This window comes from Oncorhynchus mykiss, chromosome 19 (assembly GCF_013265735.2).
Source record: "Oncorhynchus mykiss isolate Arlee chromosome 19, USDA_OmykA_1.1, whole genome shotgun sequence".
Classification (NCBI taxonomy): domain Eukaryota; kingdom Metazoa; phylum Chordata; class Actinopteri; order Salmoniformes; family Salmonidae; genus Oncorhynchus; species Oncorhynchus mykiss.
Genome location: NC_048583.1, coordinates 36,603,665 through 36,615,474, shown reverse-complemented (window position 1 = coordinate 36,615,474; position 11,810 = coordinate 36,603,665). Strand labels below are relative to the sequence as shown.

General features: G+C 43.4%; 1 protein-coding gene and 1 pseudogene across 1 annotated transcript; both read right to left on the bottom strand.

Moving 5' to 3' along the window:
* Positions 1 to 234: 234 nt before the first annotated feature.
* On the bottom strand, positions 235 to 3,060 carry LOC110498338 (annotated as a pseudogene).
* A 3,247-nt stretch (positions 3,061 to 6,307) lies between these two features.
* LOC110498337 (B2 bradykinin receptor-like) lies at positions 6,308 to 10,359 on the bottom strand. Its single transcript, XM_036953818.1, has 2 exons — positions 9,885 to 10,359; positions 6,308 to 6,928 (listed from the first exon to the last, which is right to left on the bottom strand). Exons 1-2 carry the CDS (start codon positions 10,357 to 10,359, stop codon positions 6,372 to 6,374), a joined length of 1,032 nt encoding a protein of 343 aa, XP_036809713.1. The 3' UTR covers positions 6,308 to 6,371.
* Between the last annotated feature and the right edge of the window lie 1,451 nt (positions 10,360 to 11,810).

The following is an 11,810-nucleotide window of genomic DNA, read 5'->3' as shown; positions in this document are numbered from 1 at the left end:
TCTTACTTTTGAGACTATCATTTCCGTGCCATCTAAATCTGATAGGTCTACATAATGTGGTTCTAGATTGCACACATTTGATGTGGATATATTTGATCAATTGCGTTATTCATTAAAAATGCCATTTAGTTGATATCAAATCACAAATGTGTAGGAAAATGCAGGAAGATATGTCTGTATTACAACAAGTTTGATTTGATCAACCCTGTGGCAATAGGTTGATACACTGGCATTTCAGCTTTCAGTTGTAGAGCTCCTGCGATTCTTAGTTTTCCTGTAGATGGCGCTAACTTTCTTCCTAACATACTGACCGGAAATTACACACAGCACAGGGTTTAGGCTACTGTTCAGAAATGCTAGGTACATTGAAATGTGGGTTCCAACATCCAAGGTATGATCCCACTTATTGTCCAAGACCTCTACTTCACACAGTATATCGAGTAGGGTGAAGAGTTGGAAGCGACTCCAACCCACAAGGAACAGCAGCGTCACGGCGCAAACGAGGACTGTGGCCTTCCTATAATTTATATCCTCTATGTCAACACTCTCCCTCTTCCACAGGGCTCTAGTGATGCTACAAGTGCAGGAAATAATCACCACAACAGGTTGAATAAAGTCCACAATGTTCATCAGGAGGTTGTGGGCCAGCTTCCAAGATTCCCCAGAGTTGTCAGGATACTCCAGAATACACACCATTGTCTGAAGTTCATCAACAAACATCACCTTTACGTGAATCGTCGCCAGCACCCCCATCAGCAGCCCAAACAGACACAGGATGAGGCAGACCTCAGCCAACTGGCCCTTATGGTCCTCACCAGCGCTAAGTAGCGGTCCACACTAACCATTGCCAACAGGTAGATGCTGGTATAGAAGTTGACCAGGATAGACTGACTCTGTGTCACAGAAAGTCTCCATACGGCCAGTTGTGGTCGTTGAGGATCTTCATGACCTAGAAGAGCAGGCAGGCCAGGAGGAGCAGGTCAGTCAGGGCCAGGTTACCCAGTTATATCTCTGATATGGGGCACTGGCCCCTCTGGAGAAGGACAACCAGAAGGATGAAGCCATTACCCAGCAGCTTCACAACAGACAGGGTAAAGATGTAGGGAGGGCCGATGCTGTAGACCAGGATCCATTCTGTTGTGGAGAGGAGTCTAGATGGTGGGAAGTATTGTGCTAATGTTTTCTGACAGTCGCATTGCCATGGAGACCACCAGCTCTGTGGTCATAGGAAAATATCTTATCTGTGCTTATTATTCACTAAGAAACAACAATATTCATGTAAATATTGTGACTCTGAAGTTGGATACTGTATTTGGCATGGAAATAGAAGCCAAGGGGAAAAACACTGTAATCAATCTCCTGAACATTGTAGCCAGATATCTTTCAAAAATGTATGCTGAAGTCCAAACTCTTCAAAACTCTGCTTAAGTATGCAGAATCTACATACATGTTTAGTATTTCTGGTGTTGTTTGACAAAAGAGGGATTTAAGCATGATGTTTTAATAAAGACATGACAGGAGTCCTTGGAGTAATTGATCACACATTTTCTTTATTACTATTTCTTCTAAAATGTGATTTAGAAACTCATGAAAGATTTATCATGTGCGACTCTGAGTAGAACATTCTTAAAAATACAGATGGCTGATCAAACAACTACGCTTTCTTCTTGTCAAGTTGAATAACCTCTAAAAGGTGGCAGTCAGTGTTTTGGTCTATCAGTATTAATTTGTACTAAAATACTTTAGTCTATATAATTACTTTATTCAGATGCCTGGCTCACAAAGCCATCTTTTTGAATGTCATGTAATAAATTGCTTACCTAGTGTTAATTTAGTTTTAAAAGGAGTTTTGTAGTGTTGTTCATCTTTAAGCAACTCACTGAGTTAGGGAGAGATCTGCAGGAAAGTTTGGTTCTGTATACAACATTCTTTGACAACCTTGTCCCAACGTGTATGTCAACTTGTTTATAAGCCATTTTCAGTTTGCCTCCTGAAGCGCCAAAGGTTAGATCAGAATGTACGAATACTCAAGAGAGAACATGTATTTTGTCAAGCGAACAGCTTGTTTGCCAAGTGTACAAACCCATTTAAGTGTACAAACCCATTTAAGTGTACAAACCCATTTAAGTGTACAAACCCATTTAAGTGTACAAACCCACTTTCCTTTTAGAATTATTTTAGAACATTATTACAACCTCTATAAAGTGGTCTGGAGCTTTTTGGCAGAGGTGTAAGAAAACACAAAGATAACTGTAGGCGGAGGGCCAAGTACAGCCTCTGTTGATATTTCATCATGAGTCATTTCAAAGTGAATAACATTTTATTTGTCCCATCCGCCGATTACAACAAGTGTAGACTTGTAAATGCTTACTTATGAGCCCTTTCCCAAAATGCAGTTAAAAAGTAAGAAAATTAACAAATAGATCAAAATAAAATAGCAACACAATGAAATAATGTTTCTGGATTATAGAGTGTAATGGTATTACATATTTTCACAGAAACATTCTATCGGTACTATACACTGAGCGTATAAAACATTAGCAACACCTGCTCATTCCATGACAGACTGACCAGTTGAAACCAGGTGACAGCTATGATCCCTTATTGATCTCACTTGTTAAACCCACTTCAACCAGTGTAGATGAAGGGGAGGAGACAGGTTCAAAAAGTATTTTTAAGCTTTGAGATTTTTTTATTTATTTTTTTATCCATTATTTTACCAGGTAAGTTGAATGTGAACACATTCTCATTTACAGCAACAACCTGGGGACTAGTTACAGGGGACAGGGATGAATAAGTCAATCATAAACCAGGGATTATTAGGTGACCAGATTGGGAATTTAGCCAGGACACCAGGGTTAAAACCCCTACTCATACAATAAGTGCCATGGGATCTTTAACGACCTCAGAGAGTCAGGACACCTGTTTAATGTCCCATCCGAAAGACGGCACCCTACACAGGGCAGTGTCCCCAATCACTGCCCTGGGGAATTGGGATATTTTTTAGACCAGAGGAAAGAGTGCCTCCTACTTGCCCTCCAACCCCACTTCCAGCAGCATCTGGTATCTCATTCAGGGACTGACCAGGACCAACCCTGCTTAGCTTCAGAAGCAAGCCAGCAGTGGTATGCAGGGTGGTATGCTGCTGGTGTTGAGACATGAATTGTGTATGTGTCATTCAGAGAGGGAATTGGCAAGGCAACATAATTAAGTGCCTTTGAATGTGGTAGTGCCAGGCGGTTTGAGTGTGTCAATAACTGCAACATTGTTGGGTTTTTCACACTAAACAGTTTCCCGTGTGTATCAAGAATGGTCCAAAGAATGGTCCAGGACATCCAGCCAACTTGACACAACTGTGGAAAGGATTGTAGTCAACATGGGCCAGCATCTCTGTGGAACGCTTTCGACACCTTGTAGAGTCCATGACCCCACAAATTGAGACTGTTCTGAGGGCAAAAGGGGTGCAACTAGGAAGGTTTTGCTAATTTTCTGAACACTCAGTGTAGGCCCATGCTTTAGGTCCACTTAATATGTGTCCGTCTTATTTCACATTTCTACATAGACCAAAGCATACACTTTAGTGTACAGAACAGATATATACAGTACAGACTTCAATTCATCACAACATCCAATGTCTGTTTGCTGGCTAGACATCATCTTAGAGTTGAATAAGAATGTACTCTATATCCCTTTCTCACACATTATGACAATGTGAGGGTATATTTGGATTGTTGCTATGACCTGTCAATAACTACATTCAATCATTTCACATGGAATTGTGCATGGTAAGTACCAAACAAGCCATTGCAATCTTTGTGCAATTTAGCTATTCAATAACTATTCCACAGTATTGGTGAACATTCACTTATCATATAAAATAGATTATTATCAAGGACTTTACAGATGTTTTATTTGTATGTATGTATAAACATGTCTAAACCATATAAAATATAAAATCACTGAGAAACCTTTTTGAGATACAGGTATACCAGTGACTCGCTCAATAAGGAAGTGGTCAGATGACGCGGCTGCTACGCTACAGGACTGTTTTGCTAGCACAGACTGGAATATGTTCCAGGATTCATCCAATGGCAGTGAGGAGTATACCACCTCAGTCATCGGCTTCATCAATAAGTGCATTGACGACGTCTTCGCCACAGTGACCATACGTACATATTCTAACCAGAAGCCATGGATTACAGGCAACATCTGCATTGAGCTAAAGGCTAGAGCTGCCGCTTTCAAGGAACAGGACACTAATCCGGACATTTATAAGAAATCCCGTTATGCCCTAAGACGAACCATCAAACATGCAAAGCGTCAATACAGGATTAAGATTGAATCCTACTACACCGGCTCTGACGCTCATCGGATGTGGCAGGGCTTGAAAACTATTATGGACTACAAAGGGAAACCCAGACGCGAGCTGCCCAGTAACACGAGCCTACCAGATGAGCTAAATGCCTTTTATGCTCGCTTCGAGGCAAGCAACACTGAATCATGCACAAGAGCATGAGCTGTTCTGGATGACTGTGTGATAACTCTCTCGGTAGCCGATGTAAGCAAGACCTTTAAACAGGTCAACATTCACAAAGCCACGGGGGCAGACGGATTTCCAGGATTGTACTCAAAGCATGCGCAGACAAACTGGCAAGTGTCTTCACTGACATTTTCAACCTCTCCCTGAGTCTGTAATACCTACATGTTTCACGCAGACCACCATAGTCCCTGTGCCCAAGGAAGCGAAGGTAACCTGCCTAAATTATTACCGCCCCATAGCACTCACGTCGGTAGTCATGAAGTGCTTTGAAAGGCTAGTCATGGCTCACATCAACAGCAACAGGATACCCTAGACCCACTCCAATTCGCATAACCCCCCAACAGATCCACAGATGACGCAATCTCAATCGCACTCCACACTGCCCTTTTCCACCTGGACAAAAGAAACACCTATGTGAGAAAATCTGTTCATTGACGACAGCTCAGTGTTCAACACCATAGTGCCCATGAAGCTCATCACTAAGCTAAGTACCCTGGGAATAAACACCTCCCTCTGCAACTGGATCCTGGACTTCCTGACGGGCCACCCCCTGGTGGCAAGGGTAGGCAACAAAATGTCTTCTACGCTTATCCTCAACACTGGGGCCTCTCAGGGGTGTGTACTTAGTCAACCTCCTATACTCCCTGTTCACCCACGATTGTGTGGCCAAACACGACTTCAACACCATCATTAAGTTTGCTGACAACACAACAAGGGTAGGCCGACAACGATGAGACAGCCTATAGGGAGGAGGTCAGAGACCTGCCAGTGTGGTGCCAGGACAACAACCTCTCCCTCAATGTGAGCAAGACAAAGGAACTGATTGTGGACTACAGGAAAAGGTGGGCCGAACTGGCCCCCATTAACATTGACGTTGCTGTAGTGGAGCGGGTTGTGAGTTTCAAGTTCCTTGGTGTCCACATCACCAACGAACTATCATGGTTCAAACACACCAAGACAGTCGTGAAGAGGGCACGACAAAACCTTTCCCCCTCAGGAGACTGAAAAGATTTGGCATGGGTCCCCAGATCCTCAAAAAGTTCTACAGCTGCACCATTGAGAGCATCCTGACCAGTTGCATCACTGCCTGGTATGGCAACTGCTCGGCATCTGACCACAAGGCACTACAGAGGGTAGTGCGAACGGCCCAGTACATCACTGGGGCCAAACTTCCTGCCATCCAGGAGCTATATGATAGGCGATATTGGAGGAAAGCCCATCAAATTTTCAGAGACTCCACTCACCCAAGTCATAGACTTTTTTCTCTGCTATCACACGGTACCGGAGCGCCAAGTCTAGGACCAAAAGTCTCCTTAACAGCTTCTACCCCCAAGCCATGAAACTGCTGAACAATCCATCAAATGGCCACCAGACTATTTACGTTGCCACCCCCCTCCATTTGTTTTGCTACTCGCTGTTTATTATATATGCCTAGTCACTTCACCCCTACCTACATGTACAAATGACCTCAACTAACCTGTACCCCCGCACACTGACTCTGTACTGGTACCCCCTGTAAATAGCCTCGTTATTGTTATGTTATTGTGGTACTTTGTATTATTTTTTACTTTAGTTTATTTGGTAAATATTTTCTTAACCTCTTGTTAACTGAGATGTTGGTTAAGGGCTTGTAAGTAAGCATTTCACGGTAAGGTTTACACTTGTATTCGGCGCATGTGACAAATAAAGTTTGATTTCATTTAAAGAAAACACACAAAAGCTAAATACAACGTAAACACAAAACACATTCACAAGTTGCTGTTACACAAAACAGTGAGGCTAGTGCAGAAATATGTGCCTTAAAATTACATGGTTATTTGGGGTTTATAAATCATACCTTAGTGGAGTCTGTGTACTTAATGGTGGAGTTGAGATTGACAATATGATAGGACTTCCTTCCCTTTCCACAGCACATCATCTGTCTACATACCCCTCTTGCCCTCTGCTTAAAGTGCTTCCCCACAATCACGTACAGAAAAGGGTTCAGTGAGCTGTTGCTGTAGCCCAGGTAGGTAGCCAGTTGAGTGCTGATTTCTAATACATCCACCCAGTCGCAGCCAGAGATGACCTCATAGTGATACAAGGTATCCAGGAAGATGACGACCTGGTAGGGCAGCCAGCAGAGGATGAAGATGGCCAGGACGATAAGCACTAGGTGGGCAGCCTTCCTCTCCGTGCCTGCTGCCGTCGTGCTCCTCATCCTGCTCGCCTGGTTGTCCCGTAGGACACTGATGATGTGGTAGCTGCAGAAGGACACAATGGGTATAGGAACCAGAAAGCCCACTATGTTGACGGTCAGGTTGTAGCGCAGCCTCCAGCCATCGTGGGGGTATGCCATGTAGCACGCCTCCACCCCCAGTTGGGGGAAGAACTGGACGGATCGGAAGAGCAGGGCTGGGAGGCTGAGAAGAGCGCCCACCACCCAGACAACCAGGCAGATCCCGCTGGCCCAGGCTGGTTTTCTTCCCCTGCCCTGGGACGACAGGGGACGTGCCAGCACCAGGTACCTGTCCACACTCACCAGCGTAAGGAACAGGACACTGCAGTAGTAGTTCATCCCAATGACAATGTTCACCAGCTGACACATAAGCTCACCAAATGGCCAGTGGAACTCCTGTATGACCGCCACCACCCAGAAGGGCAGGCAGGACACCATGAGGAGGTCTGCAGCAGCCAGGTTCCCCAGGTAGATGTCTGCCACTGTGCTGTGTCTCTTCTGGAAGCAGAACACACACAGCACGAAGGTGTTGCCCACCATTCCCAGCAGGCAGATGACGGACATGTAAACTGGCTGGATGGAGTACACCCAATTCCAGGCTGCTGTGTGGTTACACTCCATTAAAGGGTCCACCGACCAGTTTGAGACCATTTCGAGAGCTGTCTGAAGAGAGATTGTGTGTGTCAATGTTGGAGCACAATGTTATATTATAAAACATCAAAAAAGCTTTTAATTATGTCAATGCTACTGAACATGTGTACCACGACTTCTCTCATTTCAAAGTAAAGTAAACTGCTACCCTCTGGTTCAAAATAAAATTAATAATGCGCTAATGGACTGGGGAGGATGAGAATGGAAGGGCTAATATTGATATTAGTAAGAGTACACAGGCTCTGCGTGCTGTTGCCTTGTGAAGCACACCTCAGCTCTTTACATAAACCACCGTGATGTACAGTCATCTAAAAGGCTCTGCAGGCAACAGATGGTCCTTCTCTCTTATCTGGATGACATGGAGCACACTCTCTGTGGACTGACTCTGTCTACACCTCCCTCCCTCTGTACTGTAAGTCGGCACAGCTTCACTCAGTGGAATCCAGAGAGTATGTTTTCAGTCTCCCAAGAGAAAAGTAAAAGTGCATGGGATACTCGCTCTGTCTACACCTCCCTCACTGTACTGTAAGTCAGCACAGCCTCAGTGGAATTCAAAAAAGTGTGTTTTCATTCTATCAAGACACGAGTAAAAGAATGGGGTACCTTACAGTGAATGGGGGAGAATATTATTGTAGGTTACTCAGTATCACTCTTTCTGACTGAAGTACCTAGGAGTACCACAATTACTTTGACCCAGCAGCAAAATACTTTCCTCTCTGCTCCTCATCAACTACTTCACCCACACAATGGTTTCAATTTCAGTTTCAAGTTGTATTAGTCATATGTACAAGATAGACATGGTACACAGTGGTACAATCAAATGCTTACTTGCAGGTTCCTTTTCGACAATGCAACAACAACAAGAAATAATAAAATATATGAATATGAACATAAAGTAAATGGGTCAGTAGAAGAGAATAAACATTTGACCATAAAATACAGGAAGGCACACTTTAAAGTACAATATTAACACATGTAAGAGGGGATTGGGGGGCAAGTGTTTAAGTACATGTAAAAAAAAAACTATTATTTCTTGTCTCAGATATAGGACAGACACTTTAGAACAAACTGATTTTATTTTGGGACTATCTGTTGTTCCATGTATTGAATCTGTTATTCTATGTGTTTGTATGAGCTAATAGCAGGACAAAACATGTTTTTCATCGAATTATACATTTTTAAAAAATGTGATACTTCAAAGGGGTATTAAAATTCTCAAAACTTCTTTCTTTACTGCAGCGATCCCTCCGATGCTTCCTGAAGTCAACAATCAACTCCTTTGTTTTGCTGACGTTGAGGTGGAGGTTGTTGTCCTGGCACCACAAATGCCAGTTCACTTACCTCCCCCCTATAGGCTGACTCGTCGTTGCGGTCACACCTGCTCCTGCTCTTCCTCCCCTGGCGCTCGAGGGGCATTACGCACTCAAGACACCATCAGTACGCACACCTGCCTTCCCCCCGTCACGCACATCAGCAATCATTGGACTCACGTGGACTCAATTACTTGTGTCATTACATTCCCTATATCTGTCTGTTCCCAAACTCTGTGGTGACGTCAGTCCTGGGTCGCTGCCGATGGAACCGGGAGTGCCTACTTCTACAACCATCACTCCTGTGTTCCAATGGCACGTTGTGTTAGCTAATCCAAGTTGATCATTTTAAAAGGCTAATTGATCATTAGAAAACCCTTTTGCAATTATGTTAGCACAGCTGAAAACTGTTGTCCTGATTAAAGAGGCAATAAAACTGGCCTTCTTTAGACTATTTGTGGTTTCAATTACAGGCTCAAAATGGTCAGAAACAAAGACCTTTGTTCTGAAACTCGTCAGTCTATTCTTGTTCTGAGAAATAAAGGCTATTCCATTCTAGAAATTGCCAAGAACTGAAGATCTGGTACAACCAGAATAGAAAGAGGAGTGGGATGCCCCAGTGCACAACTGAGCAAGAGGACAAATAGATTAGAGTGTCTAGTTTGAGAAACAGATGCCTCACAAGTCCTCAACTGGCAGCTTCAGTAAATAGTACCTGCAAAACACCAATCTCAAAGTCAACAGTGAAGAGGCGATTTCCAGGATGCTGGCCTTCTAGGCAAAGAAAAAGCCATATCCTACAACAAGACAATTACCCAAAGCACAGCTCCAACCTATTTAGGGGAGAAGCAGTCAGCTGGTATTCGGTCTATAATGGAGTGGCCAGCACAGTCACCGGATCTCAACCCTATTGAGCTTTTGTGGGAGCAGCTTGATCGTATGGTACGTAAGAAGTGCCCATCAATCCAATCCAACTTGTGGGAGGAGCTTCAGGAAGCATGGGGTGAAATCTCTTCAGATTACCTCAACAAATTGACAATTAGAATGCCAAAGGTCTATGATGCCTGCTCCCGGAGGACATACAGGGCCATGACCAGGTGGAAGGGCACCCAGCAAAGCAGGAAGGTCAGGAGAACAGACAGCACCTGCAGAGTGGCCTTCATCTCCATGGTAGGGCTGCCCAGCAGCAGGCCATAGCCCCACACTAACAAACAGGCCAGCTTGGCATAGGAGGGACTCCTCATACTCCAGGGACTCATCGTATGCACCAATGCCACATAGGGGTCCACGCTGACCAGAGCCAAGAAGTAGATACTGCTGTAGGCATTCATGTTGATTCCCACGTTGACCAGGCGACACAGCAGGGGGCCGAAGGGCCAGTCAAAGCCATTGGCCACATTGACAGCCCAGAGGGGGAGGCAGGAGACCAGGAGCAGATCAGCGGCAGCCAGGTTGCTCAGGTAGATCTCTGCTACGGTGCAGGCCTTCTTATGCAGGCAGAATAACAACAAGACAAACACGTTATCCAGAATCCCCAGTACGCTGGTGGCCAGGATGTAGGCCAGTTGCATGGTGTGAAGCCAGTCCCACTCCTCGGCGTAAGGGCAGTGGCTGGTGTTGGTACTGTTGCTTCCAGTCATGTCTATGGAGCTGGAGAGAATATGTTGTGTAAATGTAACTGTGGTTGTTCAAGGAGGGGGACAGGGGTATATGGCAGATAGGGGAGACCGGGGCACAATGTTACACTTTCAGTCTTTTGCTTATTTATGAAAATATTATTTGATTTAACAACAGAGATATCTCAGTTACCATTATACACTGTATCTCTGTTTCTAAGACATACCAATCGTTTACAATTAAACCGAAAGTGTCGGAAGTCAAAATGTTACAATTAACCCAGAGGCTAACTGGGTTAACTGTAACACTGTCTTCAGTAGTAAAAGATTAGGTGTAATTTAAAAAAAAATCTGATTTGAAACTGATAGCGTAAAATTTCAATTAAACATAGTCTAAAATAGCCACTTGTCCCTTTTAATAGCCTGGCAACTACACACACTTCAGCAAATAAACACCTGTAATGAATTACCATTAATTGTTTGAGGTTTAATGTTTGATTCATTAAATTAAATAATTCAGTAACCACTATGAAAAAAGGATGACATACATCCATTTTATCGCCAGTAAGAAACTGCTAGCCATTGGCCGCAAACAGCTAAGAACTGCTAGCTAACTGGCAAGCACAAAAACTATTCTGGGAGTACAGACCTGTAAAAATAGGCCAATTACCCTCTAGTGGTGAAAGAAAGAACTGACAAAAATGCACAGTCAAAGAGGAAAATAATTATTGTGTCAAAGAAAAAAGTTTTGAAATGGAGGCATACTAAGACAAAAGAAACGTGACACAGCGTGTAAATGATAACACATTAGTGCTAGAAATGAAGAAATGTATTAAAATGCTGGAAGTGAATGCTGGAATTAAACAATTAACTATGCAAATTTGCAAAAGTTGTGTGCATTAAGGAAATAGACGCCTGGCTCAAATAAGCACCTGTTGTGTTCAGTGATTTAAGGAAACACACGTAAGGGGTATTAATTTATGTTTTACGGTATTTAAATGAAAATACACTAAATTGAAAAAATATGTTTTCATTTTGGGCATGTCATATTGACAAAAACACTGAGAAGCCAAAATGTATATATTTTCATTATTATTTCACTTATAATTCACTGTATCAGAATTCAAGTGGGTCAGTTCACATACACTAAGTTGACTGTGCAGTTTAAACAGCTTGGAAAATTCCAGAACATTATGTCATGGCTTTAGAAGCTTCTGATAGGCTAATTGACATAATTTGAGTCAATTGGAGTTGTACCCGTGGATGTATTTCAAGGCCTACCTTCAAACTCAGTGCCTCTTTGCGTGACATCACGTGCCTCTTTGCGTCATACTGCTCAGGAAGGAGACGCGTTCTGTCTCCTGGAGATGAACGTACTTTGGTGCGAAAAGTGCAAATCAATCCCAGAACAGCAAATGACCTTGTGAAGATGCTGTAGGAAACAGGAACAAAAGTATCTATATTCACAGTAAAAT